Here is an 18,664-nt window from a genome sequence, read left to right as displayed (position 1 = left end):
ACATTTTAACAATATTAATTCTTCCACTTCATGAACATGATATATCTTTCCATTATGTCATCTCCAATTCTTTCACTGGTGTCTTATAGTTTTCAGACTATAGAACTCTCACCTCTTTGGTTAAATTTACTCCTAGGTATTGTATTCTTTTTGATGCAATTGTAAATGGTATTGTTTTCTTAATTCCTCATTCTGATAGATTGTTATTAGTGTATAGAAACACTACATATTTCTGTTTATTAATTTTGTACCCTGAAACTTTACTGAATTCATTTATTAGCTCTAATAATGTTTTGGTTGAGTTCATAGGGTTTCTATATATAGTATCATGTCATCTGCAAATAGTGTCAGTTTTACTTCTTTCTTTCCAATTTGGATTCCTTTTATTTCTTTTTCTTCTCTTACTGCTGTGGCTAGGACTTCCAATACTATGTTGAATAAAAGTGACGAGAGTGGGCATCCTTGTCTTGTTCCTGTTCTTAGAGGAAATGCTTTCAGCTTTCCACCATTGAGTATGATGTTGTCTGTAGGTATATCATATATGGCCTTCATTATGTTGAGGTATGTACCCACTTTGTTGAGAGTTTTTATTGGTAATGGATGTTGAATTTTGTCAAATGCTTTTCTGGATCTATTGAGATGATCATACGATTTTTATCCATTTTGTTAATGTGGTGTATCACATTGACTGATTTGTGGATATTGAACCATCCTTTCATCCTTGGGAAAAATTCTACTTGATCAAGATGTCTGATCATTTTAGTGTATTCTTGAATTTGGTTTGTCAATATTCTGTTGAGATTTTTGCATATATCTTCAGGAATCTTGGCCTGTAATTTTCTTTTTTTGTGTATCTGTGTCTGGTTTTAGTATCAGGGTAATGCTGGCTTCATAGAATGAGTTTGGAAGCCTTCCCCCCTCTTCAATTTTTTGGAATAGTTTGAGAAGGATAAGTATTAAGTCTTCTTTAAATGTTTGGTAAAATTCAACCAAGAGGAGCTTCCCTGGTGGTGCAGTGGTTGAGAGTCTGCCTGCCGATGCAGGGGACGCGGGTTCGTGCCCCGGTCTGGGAAGATCCCACATGCCGTGGAGCGGCTGGGCCCGTGAGCCATGGCCGCTGAGCCTGCGCGTCCAGAGCCTGTGCTCCACGGCGGGAGGGGCCACAGCAGTGAGAGGCCTGCGTACCGCAAAAAAAAAGAGGTAATACATATGTAACAGTTTAACCTCAGTTATCAGCTCATATTGGTGTCTGTTTTGATTGGAAGTCTCCTGTTAATGTCACCAATCTACACTCTTAACCATCTCCTCTTTCCATGCCTGCCCTTAGTATCTCAAGATGGATACAGAATAACTGAAATGTGAAGGAAATTTTCCAAGAGAGTTTCTTTGATGGTTTTTGCCCATGACTCTCCAGCTGTGGTAAACAATTTGTGTTAAATTAATGAAAAATATTTACATTGTTATACATATGTAAATGCTTCTAAAAAAACATTTCTTTCTGAAGCATGATGGCTAGTGTTAGAATTATTTCTAAAATGGAAAAGGAAAGCATTTTTAGAAATAGACTCTTTTTTAACCGTCAGAGTTATAATTACCCCCCAAGAGGAACTTAAACTAATAATTATGAAATCAATTTATACTTTAATTGATGGAAAAATATCTTAAATAGACATCCTGCTGAGGACCTAGAGATAAGCTCATCTGTAGAGCTGCACTGGTTTTTTAAATTTAAATTAGCTAATTTTGTGCAGCATTTACAGTATTATTACTCTTAAGAAAATTCAAAACTCCATTTTAAACCTACTAATGTAATAGCTACTCTTCAGGGTAGAATAATAAAAGTCACCTACACAACTTGGAGGCTACAATCATAATGTGTTGTAGCTCCAACTTATATAGAAGAATGTTCCCCAGACTACCAAGTGGTGAAAACTTTACAGAAAAAGCATTTATTTCAAAGAAAATGATTTTATTTCTGATACATTTACAATTGCTTTCCACTTGTCCGTATTCTCTGGTCTGCCTTAGAGGATGGTCACCAGGATGTAAGCAATCAAACTTTCACAGTGTAAGGTCCTCAGACACAGTTTCCATTAGTTTCTATTGCCCAACCTACTCAGCTGTAGAAGAGGGATGACAGAAATCCTGATTGGCTACCTACTTTGTATACAACACTATGCTAGACACTGAAGACAATACAAAGATGGATAATGTGAATATTGACCTCAAGTAGCTCACATACATATTGGGGACATGAAGTGTATGTTATCATGTTAAAATATGTGATACAGACAGGATGCCCACAAACTGGTCACCATGTTCAAAGACTGTATCCTAATATACTGCATTTGTGAAATGCATTACAAGTCATTTGTTACCAATAATTTTTAAGTTGCTGAAGGTTCTAAATTATTTACTTGAAGCATAATTTTGTTAATACTACTACCTTTATCACTTGCAATCATTTATATTTTTTTGCAAAAAAAAGGAGTGTCAGTCGTGTGAGAATTTGGCCCAGTGACTCCTCAGCAATTGTGCAGGTAGGCTTTCTTGAACCTTTGTCCAGCTCTTGCACAGATGTGAGGAGTATACATGACATTAGGAAAAGAGAAATGGGGTGCAGAGCAGGGAAGCAAGGGTCCAGCTGGAATCTTGCTTATATCATTGTGAAAATATTTCTTTCTCCAGGAATTATGTTTCCATCTTTTAATTTTTCTCTCTTGGGTCTCTGTTGTAGCCATGCTTTCCAAGTAAATGACCCAAACACCTCCGATTACTTCCCAGTAGCCTCTAGACTGCTCTCAGTCATGATACAAACATAGCACAAAAAGTAAAAGATAGCACATAAATAGAAGGTGCCAGAACCATACTTGAGCACTGTATGCCTCTGCAAAGTTTGTGGTTTGTGTATCCAGTAACTACTTCCACCCCGGGCATAGTTCTCTGTGTGTGTCTGTGTATGTGTAGAGGGTGTGGGGAGGAGGGAAGATCTACATCAGAATGATCTGCTTCCTTCCCTTCTATTTACAGAAATAGTTGGAAGTGTGACTTCATGGATTCCAGAAAGAACAAACGTACTTTACATTTGCAGGGGCAGTGTTTTCACAGAGGACGGTAAATGATCATTCTAAAAGTACTATTTGGGTAGGTTAAGAGAATCTCTCCTTATTTCATGAGAAACTGAGGTTCAGAGGAGTTAAAACCTTGCCCAAAGCCATATGTCTTGTAGAATATGGCTGCTTGGTATCTTTCTTTCCTGTCCAAGTCAGTAGTGGAACAAATGGTCATTCTTCTGTAACTGTTGTTTTTCTCTTCCCCCTTGTCCTTTCTGTCTTCTCCCAACTTAACAGACCACACCTATACTTCACTTTGCTGATACTGGCAGACAGCCAGGCCTGGGGTAACGTCTAACAACAAAGTTCCTTTGTACTCACAGGTCTTTTTGCTTATGGTATCAGTGAGGCACCTTGTCCTGCAGGTAAAGAGTATCTTTTCGAAGCAAAGATTTTTCCACCTTTCTCCTAGCTTATCCTATTATATCAAGGAATAGCAGTAGAGACAGTTCACTTTCTCAAGGCCACCATACATTGCTAACTTCCTGACCACTGACATTGGGATTTTCCTCACCTCAGTCTTGTCTTACAGTGCATGTCCTATAAAAGCAGAATTGTGGCAGGTGCTCACAGCTGAGCCAGCACTTGAATACATATGGCACCTTTCCCTAAACCTTGAGTGGCAGGCTCCCTGGGACTCCCTGGCTGGTGCTCCATTAACCATTAACCTTTATGCAATTACTTCTCCCTGATCAGCTCACAAATGTGGTCAAGAAAGTCTTGCTTTGTTTGTGAGAGGGGAGTTGTTTTTTTCTTCTCATGTTTGGAGCATCTGTGTATGTCTGATATGCTGAAGCCACCTGCCTCCCCTTCAGTTTTATCTTGTGGAACTATGATTATTTAATATTTTACACAGATTCAAAGTCTTTATCCAAATATCATCTCTGACATCTATCTTATTCCATCCATTCTATTGTAGCACATTACATATGTATACCTAGTGGAATTTCAATTAATGTTTGGATCTGGATTCCTCCAGATGGATATAGCAATTTTGAAGTGCACAGGGGAGAGTGTCTATCACTGGAAAGTATCAGGGTGGGAGTGGGGAGAAACTAAGGGGATGATGAATCGGTAGAAAGCCTAATGGATGGAGCGCCTCTGTCGACCTTCCATCTATGCTCTTGAGTCTAAAAATTCTGTCCTTCTTAGGAAATTGATCTGCACGTTTTTGCTCCTAATTGTTAATGGACTACATAGTAAGCATGGTATAAGTATCTCCCTTTCTCTATTTGTACTAAGAAGTCCTTTCTGTCTTAAATACCTGTAGAAATCTTGGTGGCAGAGGGGGCTGCAAGATAAGGCTGTCTTTAACCCCCTTACTAAGACTCAGGCTGTTTGGTTTTAATCCTAGGATTCTGGGACTGCTTCTCTTCACATTGGAATAGAGCAGTCCTGATGTAGCCTGAGCAAATGGCATGGACAGGTGAATATGTGCTCAGGTGATCTTCAGCCAGAATAACAACTCCGCCAAGAATTAGTCAGAGTCCTATTGCTTATGGACAAAGAAGGATCAAAACGGGATCATCCAGAAGCTCTGAATAGCCTCGCAACAGGATGACTCAATAAGAGCATATTGGGTTTTGGAGCCAACATTTTGGAAGTTGGGCATTAAAACTGAGGGAAGGTTCCGCATTTGTGAGCTGAGGCAGTCACTTACTGCAGTGCATTGTGCTGATTGCAGGGAAAAGTTGATGGTGACAGCATGCTACCTTTCTCTTCTAATTGGCAGACAAAAGCATCAAAGAATAAGTAAATATCACTGAGCCAGCTTGGAACTTACTGAACAGGAATTGCCCAAAAGAATGGAGGAGAAAACAGGCAAGGTTTCACCCAATTCATTCTCTGCTATGTTGCTGTAAGTCCAAGTGGGCAATATCAGTGTAGTGGGTATGGAAATGGATTGTTCAGGTTGACATGTGGTACTTTGAGATACCATGAGAATTCTCCAACTCAGAATCAAGCCAGCATTCATTAAAGACAACTGGAGAATCTTTTTCAGCAGGCCGAAAAAAAAAAAAATCTGTGCTCCTGCCAGAGAGTTGTTAAATACACCTGCCCTGCTGGAGAATGAAGCAAATCTGGATGGACTGCCAGGCTTCTGACTAATTTATCCCATGATAGAGCTGATAGAGGAGGAATCGTAGCTGAATGGGAACACAGAGATGTTGGGATGTGTCCACACGGACAGCTCAACTAACTAAAGCATTTGCTTTGCAAGTAGCAAGGTTAGTTGGTACTGTCTTAATAGTCCAAATGTTTGCTTTAAAAATTGAACTGGGCCGGCGGCGGCGGTGGCGGCGGAAGTCGGGAGGTGACGCCAGAAGTTGGGCCGCGGATTCCGGACCCCTGTCGGAAGCGGCTCGCCAGCGCTGCCGTTCCTGGCAGACGGAGCGACTTGGGGGTTCGGGCTGCGCGGCGGCCACGGGGTGTTCCCAGGCGCTCGGGAACGCGTCTGCGGGCCACAGTGTCGCACCCGTTCCCCCAGGCTAAGCCCTCCAATCCCAGTAACCCCCACATCTTCTTCGACGTGGACATAGGAGGGGAGCGAGTTGGTCGAGTTGCCTTGGAATTGTTTGCAGATACTGTACCCAGAACTGCAGAAAAATTTCGTATGTTGTGTACAGAAGAAGGCATTGGACCCACCACTGGGAAACCTCTCCATTTCAAAGGATGCCCTTTCCATCGAATTATTAAGGAATTTATGATTCAGGGTGGAAACTTCTCAAATCAGAATGGGACAGGTGGAGAAAGTATTTATGGTGAAAAATTTGAAGATGAAAATTTCCATTATAAGAGCAACAAAACCATCGTTAATGTCCGGGATGTCAGGGGATTTGCAAACTAGCAGACCTGGTTAATGTCCAGGCTCCTAAAGGACATTAGTGGTGCCTGTGCCTTCTTATCTTCATTGTTCCAAGATGTTCCCATCGGGGTATGTTGCATCATCCAAGTTATAAGAATGGACATCATGATAAAGACGGATTACTGAGCATGGCAAATGCAGGCAGCAACACAAACGGCTCTCAGTTCTTCACCACGGTTCCAACTCCTCACTTGGATGGGAGACACGTGGTGTTTGGCCAAGTGATTAAAGGGTGTGGCAAGGATTCTGGAAAATGTGGAGGTGAAAGGTGAGAAACCTGCCAAATTGTACATTATTGCAGAATGCGGAGAACTGAAGGAAGGGGATGATTGGGGAATATTGCCAAAGGATGGATCTGGTGACAGTCATCCAGACTTCCCAGAGGATGCAGACATAGATTTAAAAGATGTAGATAAAATTTTACTAATAACGGAAGACTTAAAAAACATTGGAAATACTTTTTTCAAATCTCAGAACTGGGAGATGGCCATTAAAAAATACACAAAAGTTTTAAGGTATGTGGAAGGCTCGAAGGCTGCTACTGAGAACGCAAATGGAGCAAAGCTGCAACCTGTCACTTTGAGCTGCGGGCTGAATATCAGCGCTTGGAAACTGAAGATGTCGGATTGGCAGGGAGCAGTCGACAGTTGTTTGGAGGCCCTTGAAATAGACCCAGCAAATACCAAAGCACTGTACCGTAGAGCCCAAGGATGGCAAGGACTAAAAGAATACGATCGAGCCTTGGCTGATCTTAAGAAAGCTCAGGAGATTGCACCAGAGGATAAAGCTATCCAGGCAGAATTGCTGAGAGTCAAGCAAAAGATAAAGGCACAGAAAGATAAAGAGAAGGCAGCTTATGCAAAAATGTTTGCTTAATAAGGAATTCAGTTTTGCTTAAGTATGCATTGATTGTATAAAGCGAATAAGACAATTTAAGGATTTTGTCTATTATGTATGATCCCTAATGTGATCCCTCTGAGACTTCAGTTCCCATTGTTTACAGCCTAGGAATAAGTAGAGATTCACTCTTAATTGACCAGTGTTTGTAACAGTGTTACAAAATATGGTGAAGTTGATTTCATTTTAAATGGCTCTCTGCATTCCTCACAAAGGATAATGGTGTCCAGCATATTTTAAACTCCTAGACACATCTTGTTTGAATAAACAGATGAAAACTTAAAAAAAATAAAAATTGAAGTGCACTTCACTGAATCATGTTTAAGAAATGCAATAACTAATCCATTTATTGTAATTAAAACAGAACGCTCTTTTTCCAGGGGAGCTATTAAAATAGATATTTTCAGAACATTTCTGCTTCACTTTCAGTAGGAAAATATTCCTGTTGAGGCAAACAGAATTTTGCCCATTTCAAATATGAATAAAAGTGGAGTTGCAGTTGGGTTATGGCAAAGGGGAGTTTAACTCTTTGTTTTAAATATATCTTTTACGTTTTAATTTCTACAATGAGAATGTGCTATATTTGAAATTTATCTAAATATATGCATGTGGATATAGTTATAGATGCAGTGAAAGTGGCGCTGAGTCAATGAGTGTAGAGGTTAGCAGCATAGGATTTTAAATATGACAGATCTTGGTTCATATTTCACCTGTACTATTTCTTAATTATATGGCCTTGGGCAGGTTATGTAACCTCATTTGTAAAATGAAGGTAATACTACCTACCTTGAAGAATTGCTGAGAGATTGTGATAATGTATGTAAAATGCTTTGCATAGAGCCTAGCACAGAAAGGTGTCCAATTAATGGTTAGCTATTATTTGGATTAGTTTTACTTGTATAGTGCTTTATACTTTTTAAAGTTCTTTCAAGCCTTATTTTATTCAAATGTCTTAATAATCCTGAAAAAAAAGTCAAAACCAAAGGGAGAACTTTCAAGGATGTTGGCACTTTTTCCTACTGGAATGGTCACGGATGTAGATATGCACACCCATTCAGGATGCCTGTCATTTCTATTTCCAGTTTTGTTTAATGAGATCTTGGCTTTTACATTCAGTACTTATCAAGTTGCAATGTATCATTTTGAAAATGGTGACCACTGAACTCACACGTCATTATCCAGAATACAGGGATATATCCGTGAAGTATTTTTAATGTTTCTGAAAAAAACAAAATCAATTAAAATCAAGAGGTTTTATACATCTACGAAGAGAAGGCACAAATTTAGCCTCAACAGTAAATACTTAGGTTCATTCTAAGGAGGCAGGTATAAGGGTCCTTTTAAATGGCATCCACAGAAAGCTATAGTTGACCCAGATCTAATAGGGCCTTCCAAAAAAAAAAAAAAAAAAGCTCTGCTAACATTAAATAAAACAAACTCTAGAAAAGGCAGCAGCTATCTTTCTATTCTTGCCTTTTCTGGACTTAGATTTTATACATTTATTCTTTTTCATTTTTTACCTTTAAGAAAACTTCTTTCTAGCATACCCTTAGAGATTTCACTTGTGCAAAAGGACTTGGATTAGACTGATAGTTCCCTAAGCATTACCTGGAGGGCTTGCTAAAATACAGATTGCTGAGCACCAGTCCCAGAATTTCTGATTCATTTGGGAACTACTAACAATTTCCCTGATGCTGCAGATGTTGTTGGTTCAGGAACTATACTTGGAGAACACCTGAATTCAAATAAGTAAGGATCATAGAGATTTTGTATTTTTAGCTAATTAGAGGACAGAATCTAATGTTTATTTACCTACAGTATGGAGACTGAGTTTCTACCGACTGCATAATGACTTGGCAAATGGAACTTTATCAGTTCGGTAAATAATATCTACTATGTGTCAGGCACTATGCTAGATCTAGCATAAACAAATTAGACAAGTCTAATGGACCTCACAGAGTTTTCATTCTAGTAAGGGGTGACAGACAACAAAAAATATTGAAATGTACCAGATAATGATAGATTCTATGAAGAAAAATAAAATCAAGTAAGGGGATAGAAAGTGACAGAGATAGGGTACTATTTTATAAAAGGTGGTCTGGGGAACATCTTTGAGGAAGGGACATTGAGTAAAGACCTGAACGAAGTAATGGGGTGAGCCATGAGAATGCCCTGGGGTAAAGCTTTCCGGGTAGACAAAGGGACAGGCCCTGAGGTTTATCTAGAGTGTTTAAGAGACAGCATAAATGTCACTGTGGCTAGAGAAGGCTGAACAGTGAATGAAGAAATGAATGATAGGAAATGAGGTCAGCGGGTTAACAGCAACCTGGTCACATAGAGCCTTGCAGGCCATCATAAGGACTTTGGATTTTATTGTGAACAAGATGAGACTTGAGCAATACAAAAAAAAAAAATAGACAACATTTGGAAGATGGCTTGAATTTGTCATTTTAATTTAGATGATTTGATGTTGTGTACAGATTGTCATTTATGGCATTAAATTCTGAACATTTCAACATCACAAATTTCCCATTGTTATTCTTTTCCCCCAGGACAACTCTAGACAAGTCGGAAGTTTAACTTCTAGTTAATCCAAAAATTTGTTGAGAGTGAATGAAACAGATACCATTTTCCCCTAGAATGGTTGCTGTCATGTTTCTGGTATTTCTTTAATTTGCTTACTGTCTTTTCTGACACTTGTTTATTTTTTCCCACTGTATAGCACACACTAAAGAGCTTACAGACCTTAACTGGAATTTTTTCTCCTAGCCTATGCCAACTGCTATCTTGTCTTTTCTCCAAGGGATCTGGAAACTTGTACAATAAGAGAATGCACATTAGCTCTTTTCAAATACAGGAAATAGAGAATTCTGATAAGCTTGGAGATGTCCTGATAGGACAAACCCCTCTGTGAGTGAACAGATAATTAAAATGCGAATACTTCCACTTTAAAGTTTTACTCTTCTGATGCCTATTGGTAATGTAACATTTTTGGAGTTTAAAAATCAACTGTTGGAGTCACAAAAAGACAAATGTTGTATGGTTCCACTTATATGAGGTATCTAAAGTAGTCAAATTCATAGAAACAGAAAATAGAATGGTGGTGACCAGGGGCTGGGGGGAGCGGGGAATGGGTAGTTGTTTTTTAATGGGCATAAAATTTCAGTTTCGCAAGATAAAAATTTCTGGACATTAGTTACATGACAACGTGAATATACTTAACACTACTGAGCTATGCACTTAAAAATGGTTAAGATGGTAAATTTTATATTATATATTTTACCACATTTAAAAATAATAAAATAGCCTGGTTGAATCTGATAACACCAGTGGTGAAAATCAACTAGTAATACAATCCTTTGCAGAGTGATAAATCAAAATCAGAGTATAGATCAAACTATATCCCCTATATGGACTTCCATTTAGATCAATTAAGTAGACAGTTACTATCTATTATGTATATGGCAGAAGGCTAGTTGCCATAGATACAGACAGGAGTAAGATGATGACTTATGCCCACTAATAACTTAGAGCTTAGTTGAGAGAGACAGACTCATGAGCAACAACAAAAAAAATGGAATGTTATTAATGTTATACTAGATGCCTAACTGGAGAACTTTGGAAACCTGGTAAGTTAAGGAAGGTGTAAAGAAAGGTGACTCCTAAATTTGGTTTTGAAGAGTGAGTTTTCATGCTGGACTAGGGAATGAAGATTTGTGGAAATAGCAAGAGAACTAAAATTAGAAGTGGAGCCTGAAGATATGACTGAATTGCTGCAATCTTGTGATAAAACTTTAATGGATGAGGAGTTGCTTCTTATGGATGAGCAAAGAAAGTGGTTCTGGAGATGGAATCTACTCCTGGTGAAGATGCTGTGAAGGTGGTTGAAATGACAGGCAAAGGATATTACATATTACATAACTTAGTTGATAAAGCAGCAGCAGGGTTTGAGAGGATTGACTCCAATTTTGAAAGAAGTCCTACTGTGGGTAAAATGCTATCAAACAGCACTGTGTGCTACAGATAAAATGTTCATGAAAGGAAGAGTCAGTTGATATGGCAAACTTCATTGTTGTCTTATTTTAAGAAACTGCCACAGCCATCCCAGCCTTCAGCAACCACCATCCTGATCAGTCAGCAGCCATCAACAGAGAGGCAAGACCTGCCACCGGCAAAAAGATTGTGACTTGCTGAAGGCTCAGATGATGGTTGACATTTTTTAGCAATAAAGTGTTTTAAAATTAAAATTGCTTAAAGTTAAACAATTAACTTTTTTTTTAGACATAATGCTGTTGCACACTTAATAGATTACAGTGCAGTTTGTGACTTGCTTTATTGGATTTTTGCTTTATTGTGGTGGTCTGGAACTGAACCCTCAGTATCTCCCAGGTTTGCCTGTACTCAGGTTAGGTAGGTTTCAGTGGTGGAGGCAATAGAGCATTGTACCTCTGAGGTGAGACACATCAGGTTTAAGTTCTGGCTCTACTGTACACTATCCATGTAACTTATTCAGATAAGTTACTTAACCTCCGTCTATTTCCATTCTTTCAACTATAAATTGGAGGTGATCATAGTGTTCAGCTCACCGTATTGTTGAAGGCTAATATGAGATAATTAATGTAAAGAACAAAAAGATGTTTGCATTTGTTCATATTAACAATGCATGTGTAGGCTTTGTCTTGATCACTAGGATCCCTGGGCTTTTCACTGATGCTTGTTTTTGTGTTTGGCCTAAACAGACCCATTTCTCTATACAATGCAAAACAATTACAATCTGTTTTATCCTTATATTATGAATTCACTCATTAAATGAATACGAGCAAAAAAAAAGTAAAAAGGGAAGATACTTTTTTTTTTTTATTAACTTAAGTCTGAACTTGGATCAACCCATGAACTTCCATGATGGCTGTTAGAATTTTTAACAGTCAAAAACTGTGACATTTTGGATGCTAGGGCTATGCCTAGGTTCCTCTTAGGATCAGGCAGTTGTTTCACTCAGTTTCTGGTTGAGGGCTGAAATGCCTTTTGAGTAGTGGGGTAGGCAAGAGGTGAAGGAACTCTCCTCACAAAGGGCACTAAGGTCCATTCATCCATGTCCAGGGGGCCTAGTGGATATTTGTTGAACTGTACTTATGACTAAAAAGCAATGAGACATACATCCAAATGATTGCTATCTCGTTGGAAAACATACCTAATTCAGTGTCTGTGGCATCATCCCAATTATTTTTAGAACTTGTCCTTCCGTATTGTCTTCAGGGACAGTCGCTCCTTCTCCCTTTTTCTCTTGCACATACACCACAGCTGGATGTCATTTCATGATCTTGAATAGTTTTAAATTCCAAATGGTAATACATGGCAAGATTAGTTACTTTATTAATACTCTTCATCAAATTTTTTACTGTTTGACACAGTCATGCACCTTTAAGTGTTCTTCTCAGTGCCAAGAAGGAAGCCAAAATATATAAACAAGTTACACATGAAAGATTAGTTCCTGCCAAGACAATTTCTCAGTCTGCTACTTATAATGAGAACTTAATTCCACCCTTATCTGTGTGCTGAGCTCACAATCCTTATATCTCCTTGATTAGACTTGGGGAGGAGGTTGTATCGTCATCATCATCTTCTCAGCTTTGAAGATTAAAATGTTTTTTCTAGGGATCAAATTCCCCTCCAAATATAAGAATATTTTCCTATTAGGAAATTCAAAGGAATATGCTGTAGGAACTGTTCATCAAACGATACCATTAAGTGAGTGAAAAGGCAAGCTACAGTGTGGGAGAAAATATTTGTAATCTATCAATCTGGCAAAAAACTTTTATTTGGAATGTATAAAGAACTCCTACAAATCAAAAAGAAAAAAGGAAGACAAACCAACAGGAATACGTGGGCAAAAGAGCTGAACAGACACTTGAAAAAAGAAGGTATCCAAATAAGCAATAAACTTATTAGAGGATGCTCAACATCATTAGTCATTAGGGAAATGCAAAATAGAACCACAACAAAATATTGGTATACACTACTATGGTTAAAAATTAAATGGATGAATAATACCAACTCAGTGAGAATGTGGAACAATTGAAACTCTCACACATTGCTAGTGGAAGTATAAACTACTATAATCATTTTTGAAAAATCTTTGGTAGTATTTAAATTTTTTTTAATTATAGTAAATATACATAACAAAATTTACCATCTTAACCATTTTTAAATGTACAGTTCATTAGTATTAAGTACATTCACATTGTTGTGCAACCATTTCCACAGTCCACCTCCAGAACTCTTTTCATCTTGCAAAACTGAAACTCTGCATCCATTAGGCAACAACTCCCCATCCCTCCCTGCCCCCAGCATCTGGCAACTAACATTCTACTTTCTGTCTCTATGAAGTTGACTACTCTAGCGACCTCACATAAGTGGAATTATATACTATTTGTCTTTTTGTGACTGGCTCATTTCATTTAGCATAATATCCTTTATCCTTAAGTTTCATCCATGTTGTAGCATGTCCGAATTTATTTTTAAGGCTGACTAATATTCCATTATATGTATGTACCACATTTTGTTTATCCATTCATCTGTCCATGGACACTTGTGTTACTTCCACTCTTTGACTCTTGTGAATAATGTTGCTATGAACATGGGTGTACAAATATCTGTTCAAGACTCTGCTTTTAGTTCTTTGGGATTGGTAGTAATTTTTAAAAAGCTAAATACCTTTCTATAACCTAACAATTCCACTTTTGTATAAGGAATGCTTATGTCCATAAGAAAATGTGTGCAGTAACATGAATAGTGGTATTATTCATAATAGCACCACTTGAGACATAATCCAAATATCCTTCAGTAGTAGAATACATACATCAACTGTGGTATATTCACACAATAGTACAATGTTACATAACAATAAACAGAACAAGAACATGAATTCCTTTTTTTGTTTTGTTTTGTTTTGGCCACGCCTTGCCGTATGCAGGACCTTAGTTCCCCAACCAGGGATTGAACCCGCCCCCTCTGCATTGGGAGTGCAGAGTCTTAACCACTGGACCGCCAGGGAAGTCCCGAGCATGGATTACTTTAAAAACATAATGCTGAGCAAAAGACAGGTACTCAAGAGTATATAACGTATGCTTTTATTTTATATAAAGTTCAAAAAGTGTCAAAACTAATCTATGTTGATACTGTTTAGAAAAATGTTTTTTTTGGGGGGAAGAGTAATGACTGGTAGTTAGCATAAAGGAGACTTCTGGGCTTCTTGAAATGTTCTACATCTTGATTTGAGTGGTGCTTACATATATACATTTAATTGATCTGTATATTTAAGATTTGTGCAGTCCGTTGTGGTTATTTATCCATTTAAAAGAGGAATCTGAGCACACTTTGTTGAATGGCAGCATCACTGAGATAAATACACAAAGTGCTACTTTAAAGGGACAATATGATCATATTTGTTCTGACATGTTTATTAGAGACAAGCATATTACTTTATAGTCACTCCTATTGGGTTCTATCCGTAGTCTGCAATCCAAGAAATAGAAACAAGTAATATCTCTGGTGGCAATATCAGAACACAGTGATTTAGGAACTTATCTTGGACTTTGTCCTTTGTAAAATACCAAGTAGTCATTGTTAACTAGTTTAATGCCCAATACTAAAGAGCTCACGAAACATTTTTAAACACTTCCATCCCATTGGTTGTCTTTATTTTACCAGTAATTAAAAAAAGTAAACCACTGCCTTTCATTCCCTTTAAGGTTGAGAGGTGACCATCTGAGTTCTATTTAATGCTGCATTTGTGTCTGGTTATGGTTCAAAAATGTTCCTTTAATCATGAAGTGGAGAATTGATTTTGGATGCCAGATATCATATGCTATTCCAGACTCTTTCCAAATTGTGAACATTAATTTTTCTTGTACACCAATCTTTCCTCAGCTGTTTCATTGATTTGGCTTTTTTCCCATAATTCTCTAAGTGAAGAGTTGGCATTAGTCATTGTTTGTGAAGAACATTCAAGTTTCAAATCCCAATTTCCTACCAATAAATGTGGAGAAAATTAGTAGATATAATGTTGCAACGCATGTTAAAAGAGCAAATGTTAAAAATGTTAACATGCTACTTCAGATCTATATGACATTCAGTTAGTGTTTTTTAAATTAATATTTAGAAAAAACAATTTTCTTACATGATGTGCTCTCCAGAGAAAGGGAGAAAAGGCGTCCAATAAATACCAACTCTCTTCTACCCCAGGTTATAAGTATTTTGAGAAACAAAACAAAGACGGCAATATGGATATGCAGATATCACCTTTATTATTGGGAAGGTCTGGTGTGAGGATTTGTCTTTAGGCCTAGTATCCTACTGGGCCTGCTTACTGATTCCCAGAATTAGGCAAATATACCCACCCAGTCTTAGACAGAACTGGATAGGGATTGGCCTCCCCCTGCAGGTGTAACCACATGTATAATCTGTGGTCTGGAAGACCAGAGGAGAACTTATGTTATCTACAGGAAGCTTGCTCCCAAGAGGAAAAAGGGCAAATTCAAGCCAATCATGCCCAGTTATTCTTCCCAAATTTATCACTCAGCTGTGTCCTTCCATCTCCCCACAGGCAGCGTAAGTAAAGGATTCAGAAAGGGGTCCCTAGTAGACTAAGTGAGCTCACTTTGTGAAAAAGGAACATCAGGAATGGTGAAGTGTTCCTAACTAACAGCTTTTTCCATCGAATCTCTCATTTCCTTCTCTCTTCCTAATTACCAAAGAAAAAAGTGTAAATTAAATATAAGGCATAATGAAAATCTAAATGGATTAATGTTCTTTTATTACTATCCATGGCACTACCCTCAAATTAAAAAGAAAATATTTCTAGAATCATAAACCACCAAATCAAGGAGAGCAGAAAAAAGTTAAAGTCTATGTTGAAAATCTCTCAGATTGTGATAGTATTTGTTTTCAACCAGCTTCAGAATTTGAAATGTGAAATATTAAAATTACATTAAAAACCCACATCCAGATATCTTCAGAAGATTTTACTGCTCAATGCAAAGTATAATGCTTAGAAAAATTTAAGGAAAATACCAGACCTTCATTTTATAAAGCATAAACTAATCTCTCACAAACCTAAAATTGTATTCGAATCTCTGTTCTTTCCTAAAAGACCTCTGCATCACAAGGAGATCCTTTTTATCATATAACTTTCTGGGCCATGTTACTAGTCTGCTCCTCAAGTACTTTTCTGTGCTATTCTCTGGTAATACGCTGACAGAGCAACACAAGTAGTCCTTATTCCTATACTTCCTGAATCTTTGTCTTGTCTATGTTGCTTCTATTCTAAAGGACAGAAGTCCTCATTTTATGATTTTCTAGAATGCAAAGTCATATGCATTAGATGCCACCACATGAAATATGAATACACTTCTGCAAAGATAGTTCATTTCATAGTGAAAGAATAAAATAAATTGCCCCTAAAATATAGTTAATTTCTACATGAAAGTAAATGGAAAATAAAGCTTTAAATTACATCCCCATTTTTCAAAAGAAGGAAAGAATAGTAATATTTGAAGAGTATATTCTATGAGCTAGACATTGTGTTCCAGGGACTTTTCATAGGTTATTTTACTTAAACCTTACAAAAATCTCATGAGGAAAGTGGTGTGACTCCCATTTGGATTAAAGAGATTAAGTGGCTTACCTGAAGGTGACTACTAAGTGGTGAAGTAGAATTTGAACCTAAGTGTGTCTGACTTCAGAGCCTATGCTTTTTCTTTATCAGGTTAAAAAAAAAGGAATGTAAGATGGGGAATTTTTTTACATAGCTTTGATGAAATTAAAAATTCCTGGCTTTTTCAGCTATAATTTATCAACTATAATCAGGTATAAAGTTATATACCACTTTCTGGCAATTTTGGTGTAAATACTGCCCCCTAGACACCATTGACCTAGTCTTCCAAGCAGCAGACCAGATCATATCAGACTAAATGGCTCTGTGACATCACCAAATCTGACTCAAAGACTCTAAGGAAATTGTTGGCAATGACAAAGTTCTGTCATGATTTTGCCAAAGACAGGAGGTGCTAAATACCATGTTTCACTTATTAGGCCTTCCAGCCAAATGTTGCAGATTCCCAATTTCTAGCCCAGTGCTTCCCCAAATACCCTAAAATATTTCTCAGAAGCATAGTAATGCCTTTTCTGTATCCCAGGGTTTTGGATAGACCTTTCAAGATTCCTCGCAGCTTCTTCTATGCTGCTTTCCCTAATTGCCTCAAAGTATGCTAGAATTTGTGCCCTTATGGGTAATTATAACTCATTTGAACTGAAAAAAAACCCACATAAATGTATAGCTGCTCTTGCGTTTTTGGGTCTAGTGGTATCTTTATTTTAGAGAAAAGAGAAAAGAAAAGAAATAGCCAAATCGGTCCTGACACCAGCATAATCTTAAACCACTGTAACTATGCCAACCAGCCAGCTGTTTTAAGTACGCTGAGCAGTTCAGTTACCTGAATATCCAGCAAAAATCTAATCTGCTATTGAATAAGCAAAAGCAAAAAAGTCAATTTTTTAAATCAAATTTTAAAATTTCTATCAAATGTGTTTCAAAACTGCATTTGATTAAAAAAAAAACTACAGAGAAAACCAGTTTTGAAATGATTCTGAGTCAAATGGCTTGATGTTTAAGGAAAATTATCACATGTATTAGGATTCTCAGTTGAAAGCAACTGAGCCTGACTCTAACTTGATTTAAACAGAAGAGGACTGTACAGAATGGACAGGAAGACTGAAGAGCTAAGCTAATAAACTGTAAACCAAAGAGAGTACTACAATATCAGCATGAGAAAAGTGCAGTGAAAGTCAAGAGGAAGGAAAGATTGATTCTGGGTAGGATGAGTGTTCCGCTTGATAGAAGAAGTGTTATTTGCACCAAATACTATCTCTGTCTTAGAACCATTTGGATATATGGCTTATCTTCTCTGCTAGACTGAAGTTCCCTTATAGGAACTGCCCCTTGTAGGAAGCAAAAATAGAGATTTTCTATTTTGTCAACACCTAGTGCAATTAAGTGTATACATTTAAGATGATTCAACATGTGTTTATTAGATACCTATTCTATACTAGGCACTATGTACCACCTACTGGAGATAATGAAGTGAGCCAAAGGAGGCTTGACTTCTTTCCTCATGGAGCTTACCATCTGGCAGATGAAATAAACATTCAAATGATCACATTCATTAATGAATGCACAATTACAAACTGTCAAAAGTGCTACGAGGAGGAGAAAACAGTGCCTTGATGGCATGCAACAGGGAGACCTAGCCTTGTCTCTGGGGAGTAGAAGACTTCCTTGAAGAAATGACAGTTGAAATGAAGTCTGAATGATGAGCAGGGATCTGACCTAGTGATAGGGAAAAAGAGAATCTCAAGCAGACGGAACAGTATATACAAAGGCCCTTGTACACGGTAGGTGCTGTACAAACAATTATTTTGTACTCAGCTTCACCTTCTTCTGTCCAACTTCAGGTGAAGTTGTATCCCTTCCCTTGTCAAAAATTGATCTTGCTTCTTGCATTCTTACTTATACCTTTGCCTCCTTTGAACCTCAGTCTATCAGTTGTCTTTTATTTCTCCTATATCCTCAGCTACTCTCGCCATTGGATATTTCCCTTCAAGATATAATGCTCAAATCTCTGTGACCTAAAAAAATAAAACAATAAAGAAACAAACAAACACGTCCCTGAATCCTACATCCTCCTCCATTACTTCCTATCTTTACCTATTTTTATTAGCAAAATTTCTA

General features: G+C 37.6%; 1 protein-coding gene across 1 annotated transcript; it reads left to right on the top strand.

Moving 5' to 3' along the window:
• Positions 1 to 5,264: 5,264 nt before the first annotated feature.
• On the top strand, positions 5,265 to 6,909 carry LOC132481534 (peptidyl-prolyl cis-trans isomerase D-like). The gene is given in 4 exon segments (XM_060086415.1): positions 5,265 to 5,341; positions 5,502 to 5,925; positions 6,075 to 6,208; positions 6,210 to 6,909. Coding segments are annotated over 4 exon segments (1,281 nt in total). The 3' UTR covers positions 6,856 to 6,909.
• Positions 6,910 to 18,664: the final 11,755 nt, after the last annotated feature.

This window comes from Mesoplodon densirostris, chromosome X (genome assembly GCF_025265405.1).
Source record: "Mesoplodon densirostris isolate mMesDen1 chromosome X, mMesDen1 primary haplotype, whole genome shotgun sequence".
Classification (NCBI taxonomy): domain Eukaryota; kingdom Metazoa; phylum Chordata; class Mammalia; order Artiodactyla; family Ziphiidae; genus Mesoplodon; species Mesoplodon densirostris.
The sequence above is the reverse complement of the archived record's forward strand: the minus strand, read 5'-3'. Positions and strand labels throughout refer to the sequence as shown.